This window comes from Carassius auratus, chromosome 41 (genome assembly GCF_003368295.1).
Source record: "Carassius auratus strain Wakin chromosome 41, ASM336829v1, whole genome shotgun sequence".
Lineage (NCBI taxonomy): Eukaryota > Metazoa > Chordata > Actinopteri > Cypriniformes > Cyprinidae > Carassius > Carassius auratus.
The window spans coordinates 5,259,055-5,282,893 of NC_039283.1; the positions used below are offsets into that span (position 1 = coordinate 5,259,055).

General features: G+C 35.3%; 3 protein-coding genes across 4 annotated transcripts in view; 2 read left to right on the plus strand and 1 right to left on the minus strand.

Moving 5' to 3' along the window:
• Positions 1–13,596, plus strand: part of LOC113059885 (RUN domain-containing protein 3B-like) — a 15,860-nt gene extending 2,264 nt beyond the window's left edge. The window contains exons 2-11 of the mRNA XM_026228544.1: positions 1,332–1,447; positions 2,155–2,288; positions 3,088–3,173; positions 4,729–4,818; positions 5,114–5,194; positions 5,289–5,460; positions 11,152–11,309; positions 11,996–12,142; positions 12,247–12,374; positions 13,422–13,596. Of these exons, the coding sequence (XP_026084329.1) occupies positions 1,332–1,447; positions 2,155–2,288; positions 3,088–3,173; positions 4,729–4,818; positions 5,114–5,194; positions 5,289–5,460; positions 11,152–11,309; positions 11,996–12,142; positions 12,247–12,374; positions 13,422–13,567 (1,258 nt within the window). The 3' untranslated portion in view covers positions 13,568–13,596. The remainder of the gene's footprint in view (positions 1–1,331; positions 1,448–2,154; positions 2,289–3,087; positions 3,174–4,728; positions 4,819–5,113; positions 5,195–5,288; positions 5,461–11,151; positions 11,310–11,995; positions 12,143–12,246; positions 12,375–13,421) is intronic.
• A 2,230-nt stretch (positions 13,597–15,826) lies between these two features.
• On the minus strand, positions 15,827–22,505 carry LOC113059887 (solute carrier family 25 member 40-like). The gene is made up of 11 exons (XM_026228547.1): positions 22,451–22,505; positions 20,697–20,832; positions 19,855–19,914; positions 19,661–19,767; positions 19,481–19,548; positions 19,285–19,409; positions 19,006–19,179; positions 18,514–18,623; positions 18,237–18,318; positions 18,047–18,127; positions 15,827–17,496 (listed from the first exon to the last, which is right to left on the minus strand). The coding sequence occupies exons 1-11, from the start codon at positions 22,454–22,456 to the stop codon at positions 17,342–17,344; spliced, it is 1,104 nt and encodes a 367-aa protein (XP_026084332.1). The 5' UTR covers positions 22,457–22,505; the 3' UTR covers positions 15,827–17,341.
• LOC113059886 (uncharacterized) overlaps positions 21,092–23,839 on the plus strand; it is a 5,454-nt gene continuing 2,706 nt past the window's right edge. The window contains exons 1-4 of one of the 2 annotated variants that reach the window (XM_026228546.1): positions 21,092–21,620; positions 21,790–21,953; positions 23,184–23,372; positions 23,710–23,760. In XM_026228546.1, the coding sequence (XP_026084331.1) occupies positions 21,581–21,620; positions 21,790–21,953; positions 23,184–23,372; positions 23,710–23,760 (444 nt within the window). In that variant the 5' untranslated portion in view covers positions 21,092–21,580. The remainder of the gene's footprint in view (positions 21,621–21,789; positions 21,954–23,183; positions 23,373–23,709; positions 23,761–23,839) is intronic. The other variant, XM_026228545.1, reaches the window with a different exon arrangement.

Genomic DNA, 23,839 nt, shown 5'->3' on the forward strand with positions numbered 1-23,839 from the left:
TGTAATAGTTTTAGTTTTAGTCATAAGAATTTAAGAAGGAGAATTTAAGCATTCCACAGGATACACACATAAGCTTTCAGGTGTTTGCAAAACCTTGGCATGCTGCTCTGCATTTTTTTTTTTTTTTTTTATGATGATACTTAACAGTTATACTAAAACTTTTTCCTTTTTTTCCCCCTACATTTGCTCTGTGTGTTTTAGAAAGGAAATATCAGAAGTGAAATTATCTTTGAAATTACATTTGCATGAAGGCTGCTGGTAGGGATGAAAGGATGCACCACGAGCCAGTTGAAAATTCATACAAATATGTGGTGATTCAAATCGGTTAAGATATTAAAGGGGTCATATGATAGGATTTAAAAATGTCATATTTCAGTTTCAAATTATCAGCATTTTGTTCAAGCAATAATAAAAGGACATCTTTTCTTTTATAATTTGTATGAAATCTAATTTTGTAAAAAAAAAAAAAGAAAAGAAAAGAAAAAGAAAACAATCTTGAGAAAATCGCATCGTGAAATCAGTATTTCATCGTTAGTTGATTGAATTACATCCCTATCTGCTGGGTATTTGGAAGTCACAAAGAGACACATAAAAGAACAGTAGCTGCATATAATGAAAAGGACTGTCATTTATGCCATAATTACATTTGATGAGACCACAATAAACGGCACTAATGGTGCTCCACAAAACACAAAACCTCTCCTTTGACTCAAATGCACTTTTAGTGGTTTTTAAAAGCTTTATTTTAGGGTTTTACTGAATATAATATAATATAATTTAACAGTTTTATTTTTTTCTGGGTTTTATTTTGTGTGTGTGTGTGTCACTGTGTCCAAATAGCAGCGTTGCTATTGTTAACTAAAACTAAAGGTGTTAAAATATTCTTTTTTGTTAATTACAATAATGTTGAAATTAAATAAAAATAAATATTATTCTAAAATGTCAATTTAAACTTAAATGAAAACTAGAAATGTTGCCTTGCCAACTAACTGAAATAAAATTACTAAAACGCAAATAAATATAAAGCTAAATATAAATAAGTGTCAATAACATATGAAAATTACTCAAACTAAAATAAATAAAAATAATATAATAATAATAATAATAATAATAAATAATAACATAACCGATCATTAAAAGATATTTAATGCATTATGAGTTGCATTAAAATATGGCCAAATCTCAGAAAGTAGCATAATAATGTTAATTATTTATAAGTCTAAAGTTTGTCAGTGTTTTACTGTATTGGCAATTAGATATGTTTGGATGAGTTTAAACTGTATTGTGTAATTTTCTGTTGTGCCCATGATTGTGTGTGTTTGAGTACACAGGTTCTCAGTGAAGACCCTCATTGATCGCTCATGTTTTGAGACGATAGACGACACATCTGCTGAGTTCAACAACTTTGTCTCCATTCTAGAACATATTCTCAGTCATAGACTGAAAGGTGAGGAACAAGATACACAACCTGTCCAATTCCACTTTGAAATGTAAACGGCATTGTATCTTTATCTGAGCAGCACATTTTTAGCAAACTGAACTTAACTCGATAATAAACACTCAGCATGTGTGAGCACAGCAAAACAACATTTACTTTTATAGTTATTGTATAATTTTTTTATATATATATTTATTTTATAATATATTATGCATATATCACAAAACAACAACAACATACAATTGGCAGCGCCTTAGACAACAAATGAACTGACATACACACTCAGAATAACTGTTGAAGTGAGCTGTGCCAGAAGCTTCACACATCATTGCATAGTGATGCTGTGATGCATGCTGTTAAAAGACCTACACACAAACACACACACACACACACACACTCCTGCTGCTGTAATGAAGTATAAAAACAGCACCTATTGTCTCATTTTGTGTTAGAAGAGCTTAGACGAATCTCACAGCATGACAAAACAGCTCTCACACTCACACATCGATTATTTTAGACGTTCAGCAATATTTGATCACTCCATGTTAATGTATGTTTTCTGAAATGGTTTTAAAAGTTAAAAATCCCTGTTGAGTTCATCACTTGTCGAAATCAACCCTTTCAAACACTAGCTCATATATTAACACACAATGTTTTGCATCCTGAGAAATCACTCTGCTTTTACACTGCATTGTGTGTGTGTTTTCCCTCTGTAGGTCAGGTCAGCTGGTTTGGCTACGAGAGCCCACGCAGTTTCTGGGATTACATACATGTGGCGTGTAGTAAAGTCCCGCACAGCTGCATCCATAGCATCGAGAACATGGAGAACGTCCGCAGCTCTAGAGCAAAGGTCAGGACACACGTTTGTGTTGCAGTGTTATTTTAGTATTTATTATTATTTTCAATTACCTTGTTTTAAATATTTTTAGAGTAAGTTTTTGTAATTTTGTTACATGCCTTTGTCATTTTATTATTTTTCTTTTGTGTATTTAGCATTCATTTATATTTATATTAGCTTTATTAACTTATTAAAGTTTTAGTAATTTTAGCACTTCAACTAATTCCAATTTTCAATTTTAGTTTTCATTTAAATTTTTGTTTCATGTTAATTGTAGTTTACATTTAAGTTACTTTATGATGTGCTTGTTATTTTTATTACTTTTTAATATACTATTTATTTAGCTTAATTCCTATTCATTTCAGATTTAGTTTGATATTTTTTTGTTTTTAGTAATTCATTTTATTTTAGAGAGTTGCCAATGCAAAATTTCAGTATTATGGGTATTTGTTTTATAAATATTTATACGCGTTTTCTTTTTTATATCAGATTTTTTTTTAATTAAGGGAAATATTTTTAGTTTTTTGTTTTAGTTAACAATAACAACATTGGTTTGGTGTCATATTTCACCAAAGAATAACACTCTCATGCTATCACAAATTATAAAAACACAAAAACTCGTCCTGTTTTGACTTGTCCTGTTTAAATCTGGTATTGTTATCCATCTCGGATGATTCAGTCACAAGCGGTCAACTAAGACAGAACACCGGCTCAGATACTGTGATGTTACGTCAGTTGTAAAGGCTTCAGTGGTTGACAGGTAAGAGCGTCTCTCTCTCTCTCTCTCTCTCTCTCTCATTCTTTCTCTCAGGGTCGTGCCTGGATTAGAGTGGCGTTAATGGAGAAGCGTTTGTCTGAATACATCTCTGCAGCTCTGAGAGACTTCAAAACTACAAGGTATCTTTCCGCAGCACTCGTCTAAGATACACACACCGAGTTCTCTTTTTTTTATGGGTCCCTATTGTCAACATCTCCACAACATGGATTGTTTAAACATGGCAACTTCACTGAAATAAAAGCAGCACCGTATGACTTTTGAGCAAACTGTCAAGTTTCATCCATTCTTCCATGTGTACCATACCAGTTTCATGTGCAGAGACATCAGTCATTTATAGCTTGACTTTCTAAAAGTCGCTGTGGCACTATCAAAACATTGCTTTTTTTTTGTTTTGTTTTTTTGAGCAGTCTGACATGTCACCTTCTGGTGTAACTGAGTGGTTTTAGTTTGGCGGAACAGTTGAAGATTGTCAGAAAACATTAGTATTTAATTCAGTTACAATTCATTCTGTTGTCACAATGAAACACTGACCCTGAAATTACACACCCCATCTTGAAAATACAGTACCAGGGTTCCCATGATCTTAAAAAAACCTGGAAATATCACAGACAATTTACAGCATCATTACTCCAGTCTTCATCGTCACATGATCCTTCAGAAATCATTCCAATATGAAAGTGAAAGTGAAAGTGAAGTGACATTCAGCCAAGTATGGTGACCCATACTCAGAATTTGTGCTCTGCATTTAACCCATCCGAAATGCACACACACAGAGCAGTGAACACACACACACACTGTGAGCACACACCCGGAGCAGTGGGCAGCCATTTATGCTGCGGCGCCCGGGGAGCAGTTGGGGGTTCGATGCCTTGCTCAAGGGCACCTAAGTCGTGGTATTGAAGGTCGAGAGAGAACTGTACATGCACTCCCCCCACCTACAATTCCGTCCGGCCCGAGACTAGAACCCACAACCTTTCAATTGGGAGTCCAACCCTCTAACCATTAGGCCACGAAACCCCTATGACGATTTCCTGCTCAAAAAATATTTCTTATTATCATCAATATTAAAAATAGCTATGCTGCTTAATATTTTTGTGGAAATGTTTATAAACACATCTTTGTGGAAAAACATTATTTAAGGATTTTTAGAGAAATTGACAAGTCTTTTATAACATTGTAGGGTCAGTATTTGCAACCTTAAAAGTATCAATTTCTTTAAAAAATATGTCACTGACCCCAATTTTTTGGTGGTAGTGTACATACCTTATTTTCCGGACTATAAGTCACACTTTTGTCATAGTTTGGCTGATCCTGCGACTTATAGTCAGGTGCGACTTATTTATCAAAATTAATTTGACATGAACCAAGAGAAATGAACCAATAGAAAACATTACCGTCTCCAGCCGCGAGAGGGCGCTCTATACTGCTCAGTGCTCCTGTAGCCTACACTGAAGGTTCTTGGTTCTAAATAAATGCGACTTATAGTCCAGTGCGACTTATATATGTTTTTTTGATGCGATTTATACTCAGTTGCGACTTATAGTCCGGAAAATACGGTATCTATATTTAAAAAAAATTATAATAAAAAATAGCAACTACAAAATCATGAGAATACAAAAGTTCTGCTAATTGTTCTTCTCTGGTCTTCATCAGTTTTGTGTGTTTGTTTGTCAGGAGGTTTTATGAGGAATGGGCTGTAGTTCTGGGTGAGGAGGCGGGGCTTCTGGCAGATACACTGATTGGACTGAATGCCATTGACTTCAGGTACGTTTATGTTCATTCACTTCCTTTCTATGGGTGGCACTGACATTCAGCTATGCCCCAGCAGGACAGGATGCTGATCATTCATTCATTCATGGGTGGTGCTCTATAAACACCTGCTGACACAAGCTGCAAACACACACACACACACGCAAAACATAGATGCTGAGAACAGCCTCTGTATTGTTTTGTAGGATAACCACCACTTTCCATAATATAGTACCCTACCACCATGACATTCTCATCAAATGAAGAGCATTTGTTAGCTTATGCTGAAATTTTAATTCTTGATTGACAGTTTTTGTCTGAAAGGGGAGGGGCTTGATGAGAGCTGTCCTGTCGCCATTGACTACACACCGTACCTTAAATTCACACAAACGTAAGAGCACGACATAAAAACACGCTGGCTTTGTGAACATGCTTTAGGCCTTTTTAATGCTTGTGATTGAATATAATTCATGTGTGTGCTTTAGTTCTGACAGCATCAGCAGTGATGAGGAGGAAATGAGAACGCTGGGCAGCAGCGGCAGTGAAGCAGGCACTCCTGAAACCCACATGGCCGCCAGTCTGATGGCCGATCAGAGCACCTGGTACAGCAAGAGCAAAAGACTAGAGCAGAAATACAGAGTCGTGCTGGAACAGAAGGTGAGGAGGACTACTGATCGTACTGTTTATGCAGTATGCAGAGCCTACTGCGCACAGTATGTAGAATTTTTGTATGAATAGAACACCCACATCTACTACAGTTATGGCGTCAGAATTGTTGCATTATTCCAAATAAATAGATTATGATCCATAAATAAATGTAACGAGATTCACAAAAATATATCAAATTCACAAATAAATGTAAAGAGTTTCACAAAAAAATATAAAACACACAAATAAATAAAATGAGATTTGCAAATAAAAATATATATATTTACAAATGTGTTTAATGTCACAAACACAACTCTACCTGGCATTTATTTGTGAACCGCTGTCCGTGCATTTGTAAATCACTGCACGCATTTGTGGATCGGTTCCTGTGCATTTGTGGATTTGAAACACTTCTAGCGTCGACGTGCAGATAAATCCACAAATAAGTGGACTCCACCCACCGTCTACTTAACCCAATCAGACAACGCCCATGTTGCCCTGACCAATCGCAGCACGCTCTCTCTCCAACCAATCACGTTTTGCCTAACAATCAGGGCGGGACCAGACACATGAACGCGAGTCACTCGCTACAGTCTCTTCAACATGGCCGATCAAGAGGAGTAAAGACAGGTGAGTGATGCTAATTGAACACAGTAATTAACTGAAGGTTTACCAGGTTCTTGATATGTCATCATTTGTCATAACTGGTGAGGTAGTTTGACAATGTACACCATGATTTAATAAGTTATTATTTGCTCTCAAGCACCATTTCGAAGACTGTCGCATTTGTCTGCCACATACATCAAGGGTGTCTTAATTCTAAAATGGACCATTATTCATTGTGAGGTGTAAATTGTTGTAATTTCTTTACTTTTGAATCTAACGTTAATGATTCAAACGAGGCAACTTCTATGAAGTACTGTGGCCTACAAAATGCGACCTCCTTGAGGAAGCAGCCCTCGAAACAGTCAGCGGATTTATTTTACATTTAGAATTACTGAATTAGTTTATTAGATTAAATAAACTATTACTTAATGTTGAGTGCAAGATGAAGAATATGTGTGAAGTTGCGGGTAGATTCGATGTGCGCCTGTAGTAAGGTTGCCAACTGCCCTAATTATACAGACATACGTTTGGGGTAAGATCTTCCACTGCATATTACATGAGACTCGGTTTTATTCCCCCTTGTCACCCCCCGCAGTGGCATCGTCTCAGATACTACGAGCATGCGTGAACTGAGGGGCATATGCTGTTGTTACTTTACCTGTAATGCATGACATGTTAATTGAAATTAACTGTCGAAAAGAACCAGTTTTCGAAAAAAGAACCTGACTTCCCATCACTAGTGAAAAGTTGGCTTTCCTCGTTATTATGTTCTCTTGTATATAACTGGAATGGTTACTCCATGCAACTTTAAACTACAGTCTGTTCAGTTAAATATTTGGCTGTAGTTTGTGTTTACTGTTTGTTCAGGGCCTTTCTGCACAAGGAGAAAGTGCTGCTCGGTCATTAGTGCAGATAATCGCCAGGGATCTGACACCAGGGCCAAGCCGCCCCACTAATTACTATTATATATAATGATCATTACTGTAGTAACCTCCAACAGAAAACTATAACGATATTTGTAATTTCACTAGTGTTTCCCAGTTTTCAACCTCTGGTGTTTTCTAAACCCATCCGTCCGTCTGTGTGTTGTTAAAAAACATTTTTTTAAGGTAATTAAATGACCACTTGGTCATGTAGCATGTTACATTTTAAAATATTGTTGGAGTATTGGCTGTCTGCTAAAAATAAAAAAATATATTTTTTTATAATATTTCATTATGAACAAGGTTTATTGCATTGATCAAAATGTTCTGTGTTTGTTATTATGCATTGTAGGACAGTGAGGCAGCAAATGACAGACTAATCCACTTTCTGAAGCTTGGATTACCCCAGGAAAACATCAGTAACATTTTAGGTGTCACTCATACAACTATCGTTCGTCGGATGAGAGAATGTGTTTGGCCACAGACAGAATCCAATAATTAACCCTGAGGTAATTATTTCCTCTTACGATGCTTTATTGGTTTTGCTCTGTTAGATTAACCCCCAATATTTAAAATGATTTATTTGTTTACCTTTAGACGGAGTATTCAGACTCAATGGCAGTTGAACAAGATGGTGGAGATGCTGACCATGTTCACTTTGCAGTCAACGTGCCTGTAATTCACAGGCCACAACTCACAAATGAGCCAATTGACCCACTGCTGGAGTAGATGTATACCTCAAGACTCTCACATATGTACAGACTTTGATCGAAGAAAGGGATATTTGAAGTTTTATTTCTGCTGCTCTAATTTTGACAGCAAGGTTGTAAATGTGTATATATAGTTGTATCTTAAGTAAAACTTGTGGGAACAACCTTTTAAGACATGTAAAATAAAGACAGATTCTGAAAAATAATTAAATTTATTTAAAAATGTTATTGAAGTACTTTTTTATTATTATTATTTGTACATAGAAAAAAAATGTACATAGAACCAGTGTCCAGAATTAAATGAGTCCAAATCCAGTGGAGGATGTGTTTGCACAAGCTTGCAATGTAGATGCAAAGTTATCCATTGTGGTTATTTCAGCTGGTATCATCAGGGTCCTGCTGCAGGTAGAAACCTTGAAGTATCTTCCATTCCAAACATTTACCTGGAGATTCTTGGATGGGACTTCCCATCCAGTCCAAAATGATGTATGCTTTTGTAGCTGGTCTGTAGTAGCTGTGTGGAAAAATAATCAGAAGATGCATACAAACAACTCTTAACATTTTATGGAAGGTTATATGCATTAAAACTGTCAAACTGCAATGAGTCTTAGAATGAGAAGTTTGAAAAATACTTTTTACATGATTTATATTGTAATTAAGCCATTTATAATACATATTAAAACAATGATTATTGCTAATTTGATTTGCAAAGTATTAATAAAAAATATAATCTTAAGAACATCTAAGTGTACTCAACTGTGCTCTTTTGAAACACCATAAACTAAAATGTGCTTTTAATATACTACCTCTATTTAAAACAAAAATGTATTAAGTTACCACTTGTAGTAGTACAAGGAGTTCAGTTGTACTATAAGTGGTAACTAAATACATGTTATTAATACTTCCAATCATAGTAACCTGGACGACATACCAATTTTTCCTCAAATGTGCTTTATAATAAATTACAATAAATCTATGAACAGGCTGTGGTCATGTCATGCATTACAGGTAAAGTAACAACAGCATATGCCCCTCAGTTCACACATACTCGTAGTATCTGAGACGATGCCACTGCGGGGGGTGACAAGGGGGAATAAAACCGAGTCTCATGTAATATGCAGTGGAAGATCTTACCCCAAACGTATGTCTGTATAATTAGGGCAGTTGGCAACCTTACTACAGGCGCACATCGAATCTACCCGCAACTTCACACATATTCTTCATCTTGCACTCAACATTAAGTAATAGTTTATTTAATCTAATAAACTAATTCAGTAATTCTAAATGTAAAATAAATCCGCTGACTGTTTCGAGGGCTGCTTCCTCAAGGAGGTCGCATTTTGTAGGCCACAGTACTTCATAGAAGTTGCCTCGTTTGAATCATTAACGTTAGTTTCAAAAGTAAAGATATTACAACAATTTACACCTCACAATGAATAATGGTCCATTTTAGAATTAAGACACCCTTGATGTATGTGGCAGACAAATGCGACAGTCTTCGAAATGGTGCTTGAGAGCAAATAATAACTTATTAAATCATGGTGTACATTGTCAAACTACCTCACTAGTTATGACAAATGATGAAATATGAAGAACCTGGTAAACCTTCAGTTAATTACTGTGTTCAATTAGCATCACTCACCTGTCTTTACTCCTCTTGATCGGCCATGTTGAAGAGACTGTAGCGAGTGACTCGCGTTCATGTGTCTGGTCCCGCCCTGATTGTTAGGCAAAACGTGATTGGTTGGAGAGAGAGCGTGCTGCGATTGGTCAGGGCAACATGGGCGTTGTCTGATTGGGTTAAGTAGACGGTGGGTGGAGTCCACTTATTTGTGGATTTATCTGCACGTCGACGCTAGAAGTGTTTCAAATCCACAAATGCACAGGAACCGATCCACAAATGCGTGCAGTGATTTACAAATGCACGGACAGCGGTTCACAAATAAATGCCAGGCAGAGTTGTGTTTGTGACATTAAACACATTTGTAAATATATATATTTTTATTTGCAAATCTCATTTTATTTATTTGTGTGTTTTATATTTTTTTGTGAAACTCTTTACATTTATTTGTGAATTTGATATATTTTTGTGAATCTCGTTACATTTATTTATGGATCATAATCTATTTATTTGGAATAATGCAACAATTCTGACCCCATATACAGTTGCCAAAATGCATAGTACACAACCAGAGCACAAAGTGAGCTTCCCTTTTCTTGCCATTCATTTGCTGTGACTGAAAAACAACTTTTGAGCATGCTGCATTAAAGGGGACATTGGATGAAGATTGCACTTTTTTATTTAGGTTTCTGGTGTGTCTGCTAGCTCAGAAAAGCTGAAAAGAAAAATGCAGCCAGTTTGTTGTGGGCTGTCTGAGTCTGAAACTGTCATCCAGGGAGCTGTTTCAATTTGCAGCAGGCTTCTATGTAGATAGCTAGCTTTTTAATTAAGATAATCTCCAAGCTACAGTATATATGGAGTCCAAGGCAGCAATTCACGCATCTTGTGGTGATACCCCATGGAAGAGAGGAGTGGGGTGAGCAATAGCTCATTATCATTTAAAGAGACGTGCACCGAAACGAATCGCTTGTGTTTTTGACCAGGTAAAAAGAGCCATAGAGGAATTTTAACTAAAGTTTGTTACAGACATTGCATGAATACTCTAAATAATCATAAAAAATTGTTGAAGACAGGCATCCGATGTCCCCTTTAAAAAATCTTTGTAGTCAGTCAACGCTGCATGGTGTTTACATACGTTTTAAAGTACCGTATTTTCCGGACTAAAAGTCACACTTTTTTTCATAGTTTGGCTGGTCCTGCGACTTATAGTCAGGTGCGACTTATTTATCAAAATTAATTTGACATGAACCGAGAGAAATTAACCAAGAGAAATTAACCAAGTGAAAACATTACCGTCTACAGCAGCAAAGGGGCGCATGTAGTCTACACTGAGCAGCATAGAGCGCCCTCTTGTGGCTGGAGATGATAATGTTTTCTCTTGGTTCTTGGTTTTAAATAAATGCGACTTATAATCCAGTGCGACTTATATGGGTTTTTTCCCATCATGACGTATTTTTGGACTGATGCGACTTATACTCAGGTGCGACTTATAGTCCGAAAAATACGGTCGTATGTAGTATAGAATCTAATCTGTCATACTGTATATGGACTGTACATATATTGTGAGACATATGCAGTAAGCTGTACTCTGGTTTTCTGTATTCTGTGATGAACTTTGAATGTTAAACTGAATGTGAATATTTCTAGATCAGTGATTCTTAGTGCTCCTGAGTGTGTCCCATTTTAAGTATCTAGTCTGACAGCCTTAGATCAGGTCGTGGGGTCTGTACTGATGAGTGGATGAGTCAGTCAGGTATAGATAATAGAGACATCCTGGGGGACCCGGGAGCAAGACGAGCAAATACTGACACCGATCACCTGAATTATTATAATTGTTCAGGGTTATTTGGAGGAGCTGGTGCGTCTGAGGGAAATTCAGCTCTCTGAGTCTGTCTCTCAGAATAAATCTCTACAGCAGCGGCTCACAGACACAAAAACCAGCCACAAACTGGAGAAAGAGCACCTGGAGTTCATCATACTGGAGCTGCAGGATCAGCTGTAAGTTGTGTATGTGTGTGCATGTATATATAACCTCTTTTATATACACACTATATATATATATATATATATATATATATATATATATATATATATATATATATATATATATATATATATATATATACTTTTTGATATTATTTTTATATTTTCAGTTTTAGTTTAAATTTCAATTACTTAATATATGTATACATGTATATGTGTGTGTGTGTGTGTGTATGCTTTTATATTATTTTTATATTGTTTATATATTTTCAGTTGTAATTTTAATTACAGTTTAACTTATTTTGTCATGTGCCTTTGTTTTTTTATGTTTATTTTTTTTAAAGAAATTATAATTTTATTCTGTAAGGATCAAAAGTGACAGTAAATACTTTTATAATGTTAAAAAGATTTATATTTCAAATAAATGCTGTTCTTTTGAGTATTCTATAAATCAAAGAATCATGATTATATATATATATATATCGTAATTTCCGGACTATAAGTCACACTTTTTTTCATAGTTTGGCTGGTCCTGCGACTTATAGTCAGGTGTGACTTGTTTATCAAAATTAATTTGACATGAACCAGGAGATAGGAACCAAGAGAAAACATTACCGTTTAGCACACAGCTATCATGTGTATATACGCCAAGTTCATCTTTTTAGCACTGTCTCTTTAAATGATCATATTTGTTTTTCCAGGACGGTGATGAAGAATCATGACCTTCGCTCCAGACAGGAGCTCACCTCGCACCTGACAAACCAATGTCCCTCACCTGCTACCTTGGATACCAATGCAGTTGCCTTGGATACGCTCCTGTACAGGAAGCCCACAGGACCATGGGAAGAGTATGTTCCTTCTGTTTTTGTATTTCATAAAAGTATCCCCTCAGATTGTGACATCAACATGTTCTTTACTTTTTCATGACTTTAAACCATGCGTGTGAGCACAGGAAAAGCTTCCAGAGTTTGGAGCATCTTTCTGCAGATATGAGTCTCTCGCAGATGTCTCTGGATCCAGCACAAGTGAACACACACAGTCTGGAGAGCAAGGCAGGACTTACACACTGGCACAGAGAAGGTTTGTGATGTGTGTGTGTGTGTGTGTGTGAATTATCTATGGTGACATCATTCTCTGATAACCAGCTCTGTTATAGATGATTTCATTTTGCAATGGAAGGGACATCAGCATCCCTTCTTCAGTATTTGTGTGAATCTCATGAAGACACCACACAATAATACAAAGAAAAACAGGAAATTATATTTACTCTAAGAAAATAAGGTATATTTTAAGACAATTAAGCATTTATGCATTGTGACATTATTTAGAAAAGGTACCCATATTTTCATTTTTTTAATGATTAATGCAGTTTGGAGTTTCTATTAAAAAAACAAATAAATAAATAAACATAAAAATAAAACCTTTTCAAAACATTTGCATAAAGGCAGAACAGATAAAAAGTATGTATAAAACACTTAAATCGTGTAGAAGTCATTTTTTTGTCATTACAAATGTTTGTATTTGTATTGATGCTGACAAAATCTAAATAATGCAAAACCGTTAACAGTTCTAAAAATTGCCAAATATGATTAAATTGGAATTGAAAAATATATTTTCTTAAATCACAGTTGATATTGCTTTCGGTTTGTTCACTTGGCAACATTAATCAGATAACAGTCAGGTTGAGCGCAATGCATTGTGGGGTAGGGAAAGTATCTAGAGTTATTTTAGTATTTTATTCTAGTATGATACTTATTAATATTTTTAATTAGCTTTAAGTTTGATATTTTCAGTATAATTTTAGTTTATGTTTAAGGATTTTTTTGTGTGCTTTTTTTTCTTTATTTAGCTTTAATGCATTTTTATTTCGGTTTTTTAGTAATTTAAGTACCTTAAAATCTGAAACAAAACGAGAAGTGTTGCCTTGGTAATTATTCATTTTTAAATTTTATTTCACATTTATTTAAATTACCCAACTCAATTTTTAATAGTTAAATTTTTTATTAAAAACAACTATTGCTGCATCTGTTGTGCAGATGTTGTGGCTACATCCTCGCTCGTGTGTGAAATGATCAGTGATGTCTCCACACTCTCGCACTGTGTGTATATGTGCTTGTTTTTTCACAGGGAAAGAGGATACTCCGTCTCTGAGGGGTTTGTGTGGTTCCTTAACCTCAATGGCCAGTTACAAATCTCTGGCCAGTCTCAAGTCCAGTGAGTATCTGGCCAGTCCAACATTAGACATTACCAGCCCAGGACTGACACCGTCCTGAGAGACATGTATGGACATATAAACGCATACACAAACACACCGGCCTGCTTTAAATGGTGTGGGCTTCGAACTGAAGTGAAGGAAGAAAAGCTACCTAATGGTACATCCTAAGAGATTCTAAGAGACATTTCAGCTAGACAAGATGAAACCTCAGTGCCTTCCTGACTGCTTTTAGTTTAATTTGAAGTGCAATTCATTTTTAAATCTGAACGTTTGGCTGATGAAGTCCATAGCTAATGTAAGCATTAGCATTATTGAACATTGAGCATAATTTATCACGATGAATGACAGTCTTGACTCAGGACATCAGTGAATTTCAGTTGTTAATATACCTAGTTCAAATGTTTGCTGTTTTTGGAAAGTCCATAGATTAAGGTTTTTGCCTCTGCTCATAAAATTTGTCCTGTGTGGAATTATACTTAATTATTACTAAACTTCGATTTAACTTCAGTGCCCCTATTGAAAATGTCATAGCTACTGTATACTAGCACAGCTGTGTGGGAAATTGGTTGTCTGGGCCAATGACCAATTTACAATGATATCTCACTATTTAACTTAATTTTATTTTATTACATTTTATTTCATCATATTTTATTTTAATAAAGATTTCTAGTCGCAAGCCTCCTCTAAAATCAACTTTTCATAATAAATTATATCAGTTATTGTGATTAATCTGGCCCCTCTTTAGACATTTTGGTCCTTTTTAATAAAACATAGAATGAACGTGCCAAGTAAAATACGTTTTAAACCATTTTTAAAAACCCCTTTCAAAATTTTAACATGAATATATAGCTGTGATATTCAGTAAGAAACATATTTAGGATGTTAACTTAATTGTATCCACCAGAAATTGTTTGGATTGTGAGAAGTGGGTGATCTGTCTCAGAATGGAAAAACTGGAGCCCTAATAATATTGAATTGTCCAATTAGGACAGAATTGTGAACAACAAATACTGCTTTGTTGATTTGCCATCATTTATCTTTTTAGGGAGTAAGAGGAATGTGATTTCAGAAAATTCTCTGGTGTGCTTAATGTGGATATTAATACATTTGTTTATTATCTCTGGCTTTTAACTGAAGTGCTTTGAGATTCACTCTTATGTGAGGAAGTTTTACATATTTATGAGTTCTGTGATTTACATAATCATACAGCACTCAAACATCAGTTTTGCATTTTTTCCCCATCTTCAGTCACAGATAGTGGCTAATGTGCGCTGGTGTGAAGCATTGCCATGCATTTCTATACATTAATAAGAATAATATGATGCATGTTGGACTAGAACTAGAATGTATTCAGAACCAAAAGCAACGATCTTTAACTTCATCTGTAAACATCTGAACCAGTGTTGTCAATTTCATGGGATTAAAGTTTATCATTTCCTTTCATTTGCAAATAAACGCTGTAATTTTCCTACCTCCAGAGCAAATCGAGCTTAAAGTACCACTTTGTTTTTGACCGTATAATGAGACTGTGGACTATAGGCCAATGATGTTCAAAGAGATGGACATAAATTTATATATATGTATAATCAGAATGTTATAATTAAGACTGCCCTAGTTTGAACCCATTTTCATTTCAATGGAAGGTTTAATTTTAGAATTAATTGGTAAAGTTGTGTTTGAAGTTAAATTTAATGGATCACTCCTAATACTGCTGGTAATTATAAGAAATTACCATAAGATGTTACCAGTGTGATTTGATCATAAAAACAGACCTGTTTAAGAGGCATGCTAAGCCATGAGTAATATATGAAAATAACCGAAGATATTAAGAAGTGTGTATGATTACACATTAGCAGCAACACAGTATTAACAGAAATTCCACAGAAACATGTATGCAGAATTCCCATCTAAAATAGTCTTGTCATCTCGTACATCGCCTTGGTGAACATCCATGTTCTTAGTGTTGAAGAATGTCTTGTCTGTCTGTGACTTCATTTCTGTACTGCAGAAATACATTTGTCACCCTGCACCGCAAAACCAGTCATAAGGATCTTTTTTTTTATTTTTTTATTTTTTATTTTTTTTTATTGTTGTTAGGATTGGACAATATTTGGCTGAGATACAAGGTTTTAAAAATCTAGAATCTGAGGATGCAAATAAATAAAAAATATTGAGAAAATTGCCTTTAAGTTGTCCAAATGAAGTTATTAGCAGTGCATATTACTAATTAAAAGTTAAGTTTTAATATATTTACATTGCCATAATTTTAGATTTAAAAGAAATAAAAGAAAAATCAATCATTTTGACCCATACAATGTTTTTTTTTTTTTTTTTTTTTGCCATTGCTACAAATATACCCCAGCGACTTAAGACTGGTTTTGTTGTCCAGGGTCACATTTTACATGTGAAATGCATGTTTTACAACGTTCAGAGGCCAGTACATCTAAATGTGCATCTCAAGATTTATTTGAGATTCTTACTGCACTGTTTGTGCAATTAAATGCATTTTATGTGTATAGTGGAATGAAGGAAATGCATTTGAGTACCCGAGTGTTACGTTTCTGTTTCAAGAGTTTTAGCCTTTAAATTTGAGAAAAAAATAACACGTTTGAAACTGCAGAATTGTCACATTGAGACATTTTTGAATGTATTTTCTTTCTCAATGCTTTGAAATCTTTTTTTGTGATTGAGCTTTTGTTTCTATTGTGTTCGGTTACATTGTGACAGAAATAAATGGGGTGAGGATAACGAGGCGCAATGAGATGAATATCATATATTCAGCTAATTATAATTTAGCCTCAATATATTCAGTCAAATTTCACTTTATGTCCTCATCTATGATTTTTTTATTTATTTTCTTCAATAAATTAAAATGTAAATACAAGCTTGGCTGAATGCTGATTTTATTTCATTGTTTATGTTTGCATTGGAATACTAGCTTACAGAATATTGTCACAAGACCTCATCACATTACAGCTTTAATTTGGTTTTTGATGTCTAGTTATCAATACAAATTAAATGCAATTTTGTGTAAAAACAAAATGTAAACGGAGAATGCTAAAATTCCTTCTCATTCTTTTATCACACTGGGAATAGAAGATAAATAATTACAATTTTGCACAATGCATAAGATCTTATGCGCTCCTGGTTAAAGCAACATGAGTGTAAATTAAAATAACTACAGACAATATTCTGGACTGAATTAAGGAATTCACAACAAAGAGATTTTAAATAATTAATGAATCACTGTTGAAGCACTTAAAAAGAAAAGAAAATTACAAAAAGCACAATTGTTTAAAATGCTGTGAATATTCATTCTAAAAAAAATGAAATAATCATCATCCTTATTTTTGGCACCATTTGCACACACTTGTCTTAATTTAACATAAACCTCGGAAACTGACTTAAACACTAAACAATTACAAGTCAACAAGACAGAACAGGTAGAACAAAATTACAAGGATGAACATGACTGATGGGATTAATTTTAGTGGGAATTTATCAATTTTCCTAACCCTTAAAATAAAATGAAGATGCATTTATAAGCAAGGGTTTATGTTTCTTCACCTTTTTTAATGAACACATTTAAAAACACAAATATTGAACTATTATCTTCAATAATTTGAACTGTGTGGAAGATACTCTGTTACTTTTAAATATTTACTAGAGAAAGTAAATACTGATTTATTTCACAGCAACTCTATATAAATCCTCTTTTAGACTGACAGCAAGAGTGATAGATTACATGCTGGGTAAATTTGTGGCATAGCCTGTGGTTAATTTACTGAATCTTAACAAAGGTGTGTGATGTGGGATCAAGTGTTCTTCTAAATCAGTGCTTTTCTGAGTGAGAGCAAGTGCTGGGCTGCAGTTGTGTCCCCCTCTGTTTCTTCTGGTTGTATCTGTGGAAAAAAGCTTTTCCGAACTCATATGTGCTGATCATTATAGCACACGCCGGAGCCACTTTAATCAGCCTGGGCAGAAAACCTGAGAATATGAGACAGAGAGAAATCTGAGCTTTACTGCTGAGACATCTAGTGGTGATTAGAAAATCACGGCCCTTTGCTTACATATACTGTATATAAATTAATCATCTTATTTAGCAAGGACGCATTTAATTGATCAAAAGTGCCAGCAAAGACATTAATAATATTACTACAATTATTTTTCAAATAAATGCTGTTCTTTGGAACTTTCTATTCATCAAAGATTTCTGAAAAAAAGTGTCACAATTTCCCCAAAGGATACAGTTTTTTTAATATTGCACAACTGTTTTCATATTAGCATATTAGAATGATTCATGAAGGATTTTTTGTTTCTTTTTCTGAAAGACCACGTGACACTAAAGCTGGAGCAATGACATTGAAAATTCAGCTTTGCATCAAAGAAATAAATTACATTTGAAAATATATTAAAATTGAAAAAATTTATTTTAAATTGTAATAATATTTCACAATTTTAATATACAGTTTATTAATTTTATCAATCTCAGATTTTAGTACAGTAGTGTGTGTTCTATATGAATATACATATTTACCTGCAAATAGTCCTGATACTCCATTTTCAGCAACTATCCTTTTCATCACATGATATGTGCTGGATGAGACGTGTGTGGACACTAGACCGATTATACTACACATTAATGTCATATTCTGTTTCTGATGTCAAATCAAAGCTCAGAATCCCAATTATGGAAGCCATTTACATAATTTCACCTGTATACTCACATTTTATCGTCTGCAGTTCACCCAGTTCTACCTGTCGTTTTGTCTTGACCACATCAAACGGCAGTGTGATGACCGATGCAAACTAAAGCAAGAAAAGTCAGGTACTTATACAGGTACTTGACATATCAGGACATGTTTTTATTTACTGTCCAAATACAATGAGGCCAAGCACAACCCGGATATTTCACACTGAACTCTACTTATGCATGTATTTAGTACCAGTAAATGAGACCCATGAGAGCTCTGATGATACAGATGTAGTAGATCACAGACTTACTGATCCAGACAGTGCTCCAGCCGTGAATGTGATGGCAACGGTTGGATCTGTACAGTTGTAATATTGACAGAGCCAAACTTTACCCTTCTCATAGTTAAACCAGTACATAGCTGAGGAGAAATTAAGTCAAATAAGAAATTAGGAAATAGCAGCAAACAATACACATTCAAAGAGTCGTATGAAGGTATATGTGACCCCTTCAAAATATGGTCAAATGGTAAACATTCTGCTATTTCGTTGGGCATGTCGGTTTAAAAGTTTGGGGTAGGAAATATTTTTTAAATGTTTTTGAAATAAGTCTTAATATTATCAACGTTTATATAAATCTATTATAGAATATAACCAATTTGTGGGTGGATTTGATATCCATCAGAAATCCCATTCAGTTTTATATGTGTTTTTGTCTTAGGTTTAGTATTTTTGAGTCTTGTGTTTCTAAATCAAGTGCTTCAAAATGTGAAGTGTGTCATGTGAAGCCTGAGTGTGTTTCACCTGAGAATGGGACGTCTCGGAGCAGCGTGGGTCCCCAGCCCCTCCACAGAGACCGCCAGCCCTTGTTGTGCAGCGCTGACCGGATAATGGCGCTCAGCTCCTGGTACGACTGCTTCTCAGACTGCATCTTTGTGCGGACCAGCTCCAGGGGGCTGATTACTGTTGCCGACCCCACTGACACATACAGAAAAAACTCATGTGATGCCAGGCTCACTTTGATATAGAAGGTCGACATGCAGAGAAAAGGTCAAACACTGAATCAGCAGGGATGAACTGTACCTCTCGCGATGGCGCCGGCCAACAGCGGTGCATAATCTGATCGTTCTCCCATCCTGTGCTTGAGAACGGCACATAGCTGATCGTAACATGTGAAATAGATTACGGTTGCAGGTACAGCCATCACTCTGCAAGGGGAAATGCATTTCATAATTTATATCCCAGGGTTTGGACAGCATAAATGTAACTGAACACCTACAGTGTTGGAGGAAGGCCGCTCCATAGAGAACTGACTCCTTCCATACGTATAATCTTAATAAAAGCATCCTGAAAGAGAAGAACTGAGCATTTGAATGAGTTGAACCTATGGTAATATTTTTTTAAAAAGCATCACCGGTGAAGAGAAACTGTATTCACATTTTTTTATGGTTTAGCTTACCAAAGTGCCGGTGAAATGACCAGGTGTTTTGTACCATGCCTTTGAATTGACATTCTCACAGACACATATATGATCCATCAGGCCATTACAGAACACAAAACATTTCCCTGCAAAGCATTAAAAAAAGGAGTGAGTTAAGTTTTCAAACACATGAACATTTGAGTACATTTGAACAGAAAAAAGCACCAGCTTACCTTTGGGGAAAGGATTGTTTTGTGCCTGCAGTCTGATCTTCACCACATCCAGAGGTGTTACTGTGGACATAAAGAAAAAAAAAAAATTATTATATAGTTATATTTTAATGAATAGATGAAAGCATCTGCTAAGTGAGTAAACGTACTAACGTACTGTTCAAAAGTTTGGGTTCTGTAAGATTTTTATGATTTTGAAAGAAGTTTCTTATGATTACCAAGGCTGCATTTATTTGATCAAAAATGCATAAAAACAGTACTATTGTGAAAAATAATTACAAATTTGCAACAACTGTTTTCTATTTGAATATATTTTAAAATATAATTTATTACTCCCCACTCTCAATTTAAAACAGTGTCAAACCATAACACTGTGTACTTTTATGAAATGTCTCAAAGAATGTTAAACATGGTACAGACTATTAATAACTGTTATTAGACTCCAGACTATTTTAGATTCATAGATTCACTTTACATTGACATTGCAATTTACTATGAAGCTAAACAAAATATGTGTGTTTTTGTGTCACTGAACCCTTCAGTGCACATAATATATTGTTTATATTTGTAATTACGTATTGCTTTTTTGAATAACATAGTCAAATGTGTATTTAGCAAAAAAGCAAATCGATGCAAATCGATTTATAGAACAGTATATTAATGGCGATTTTTAACAGAAACATAAAATCTAAATTGTATATTTAATATCACTGAATCTAAATGTATTGCCATTCACAAAATATGTAATGTTAAAAAATATATTTCTGACCCGTGCTACATTCTAAAGGTCATAGGTTAATATATTTTTCCGTATGTTAAGATATACAAAATCCATAGTCTCTTACCAAACAGTGACGTAATAATTGCCCCTGAGCAAGATGCGATCATCTGCTGGATGGGTGTAATGTCCTTCGTGGGTACTGAAGAACTTTTCTGAGAGTTCATCTCCATGCTTGCGATGTAGAGAAAGTTCCGGTGAATCTGGTTGTACAGACTCCGTTAACCTTTACTGAGTGACATGCCAAAAATGGACCACATTTCCCTTGTTCCCAATGGAGCTAAACATATAAACCGGGTTTACTGCATTGACCTCTATCAGTTATCATTATAGACTATAGACTAGGTAACGTCGAAAGAAAAAAGCATTGTCATCAGTGTAGTCCAAGGATATGAATGAATCCCATTATTCTATGAGTTTCACTCTACTGCACTAGTGTGCGCATATGTTTGTCTAGCAGTCTATTTCGCACCAGCAGATTCGTAACTTCCGGCTATTTAAATTTCGCCATTGGAAACAATAAAGCGCTCGCGGACGTGACAGTGTATCAAAGTCATATTTTATACTTTTAACATTCGTTTTCTTATGCATATTCTACATAAAATTCAAGTTGTTTATATTGGTGTAATTGACGTTTCAAATGTCAGCGCTTTGCGGAGTCGTTTTTGAAATGTCAAAAAGTATACGTCGAATCTCCCTTCATGAACTCCAAGATTACAGCAGGTTTTGTCGAGAGAGTCTCGAGCGGGAAGATGGAAACAGGTTACGTCGAGTGTTTGTTATGAAGACATTTACAAACAGTAGAGGCATTTAACACACCGTTGTGTTTTTAGTTCAGCGTTTTAATTAAGGAACACTTATTAGTAATGCTGCCATATGTTGGCGGTATAAATAGCTGGTATAGCCGGGTTTAGGGCTGTAACACGGTTAACCGTTGGAAGTAAAAGCTACATGATGAAGCACGACACTTTCTCAAGGTGTAAGGACAGAGGTGCTGTGCTGTTTATCTCTTTTAAATAACTAATTTAACTTACGCTTTTTTTCTGTAAAAGTGTCCTTTGAAAATAACAAGTTTCCATGCTGCTTATGTTGTTCCGTATGTACACAAAATGTATGTGTTGTTTATTATAAGTCTAATTGTGGTATATTGATCTTCACAGATTCAAAACTGGACGGACATACTAGTGTATCATCTAAAATCAAAGTTAAAGCCACATGCGATGCTTTTCAGAACAAACCTTTTAAAGGGAGAATATTTTACTTGGATCTGCCATGGAATATGAAAACACAACGCTTGGAAAATGACATCGAAACACTTGGTGGTGTAAGTGCAGTTCACTGTTTATTGTTATAAGTATAAAATGTATAATCAATGCTGTTTTGCGCAAAATATAAATATTTTCACATGCAGGAAGATAATGCCCTTTAAATTGGAAAAAATTGACAGCTGTCTCTTTAGAAACTCAAGAAAACGACTACTTTAATTAGCTTCACGATTATGTACTTGTGTTCTCTTCTGTCGATGTAAACAAGACTGGAATTTCTGCGTAATTTAAAGTGTACTATATGAATTACATCTGGGTAAGAACTAAGAAGTGATAACAGTCTGTAACTTAAAAGGAATGGTTCACCCCAAACCTTCATGATGTCCATGAAGATTGTTCATCAGAACAGATTTGGAGAAATTTTGCCTTACACGTATCACTTACACTGTTCTAAGGAAAAAACAAACTAATCTACATTGAAAATAGCCTGAGGGTGAACCATTCCATTAAAGGGTAAGTTCACTCGAAAATGAAAATAATGTCATTAATGACTCACCCTCATGTCGTTCCAAACTTGTAAGACCTCGCTCGGTTCATCTTCGGAACACAGTTTAAGATATTTTAGATTTAGTCCGAGAGCTTTCTGTCCCTCCATTGAAAATGTATGTACTGTATACTGTCCACGTCCAGAAAGGTAAGAAAAACATCATCAAAGTAGTCCATGTGACATCAGAGGGTCAGTTAGAATTTGTTGAAGCATTAAAAATACATTTTGGTCCAAAAATGATGACTTAATTCAGTATTGTATTCTCCTCCGGGTCTGTTGTGAGTGCTTTCACGACTCTGCTGACATGTTTTCTGGCGCGCCCAATAACAAAGATAACACTTCAGCAGCATCACTGCAGTGTTGTGAACGTGCTCACAACAGACCCGGAAGAGAAGACGATGCTGAATAAAGTCGTAGTTTTTGCTATTTTTGGACCAAAATGTATTTTCGATGCTTCAACAAATTCTAACTGACCCTCTGATGTCACGTTGACTACTTTTATTATGTTTTTCTTACCTTTCTGGACATGGACAGTATACTGTACACACACTTTCAATGGAGGGACATAAAGCTCTCGGACTAAATCTGAAATATCTTAAACTGTGTTCCCAAGATAAACGGAGGTCTTACGGGTTTGGGACGACATGAGGGTGAGTCATTAATGACATAATTTTCATTTTTGGGTGAACTAACCCTTTAACTAAAATCACAGATGAAGTAACCTGTATGTTCTGGTCATCAGACAGTGGAAAAGTTCTTCAGCAAGGAGATCAAGTATCTTGTGTCCAGTAAGCCGGAGGCCCGTTATGCCCAGCGTCTCCTGCCGGAATCTCCTGCTCCCAGTCCTGATTCAGGTGTCAGCTCTCCTCATCCCAGCAGCAGGAGAGAAAGCCATGGGCACAGGGGCAGCTCTCAGGGAGTCACAGATACGGTTAGACAGGATGCTTTTTGTTCTCCATTTCATTGGCAAAGATTTTGTTTCTTGGTTCCCGAAGTCCAAAATAAAAAAAACCAAAGCATTTTAAAATGTTTAAAGTCTTTAAAAAGTCATTGTAAACTTATGCTGTAAATGTAACTTACATTACATTTAGCTTAACTAAATTGTAAAGTGGAGTTTCTTAACAGCGCCCTTTAGCTATTCAAATTTCACTGTAAACCATGGATTCATGGGGCTCTTTGCTTTTATATAACATTGGGTTAGCATGCACTTAAACCACAAATTAAGTCAAAATTCACTGACATGTTTATCTTGCGCTGGAATTTCACAGGTGGCTGTAAGTCGAGGCAAATCCCTTGTGGAGAGAGTCGTTAAGGAACAAGTGAGTCGATCTTTATCATAACTCGTTTGTTTGTTTGTTTGTTTGTGAATGAACTCTGTGCTGCAGTCTTGAGTGGTTT

Excerpts from the sequence above, each read along its gene's own strand:
- LOC113059887 (XM_026228547.1), bottom strand. Across the intron at positions 19,410-19,480 it reads AGCGGCCTTCCTCCAACACT|AGTGATGGCTGTACCTGCAA; the intron begins GTAGGTGTTCAG and ends TTCCCCTTGCAG. Across the intron at positions 18,624-19,005 it reads CCGAGACGTCCCATTCTCAG|CTATGTACTGGTTTAACTAT; the intron begins GTGAAACACACT and ends ATTTCTCCTCAG.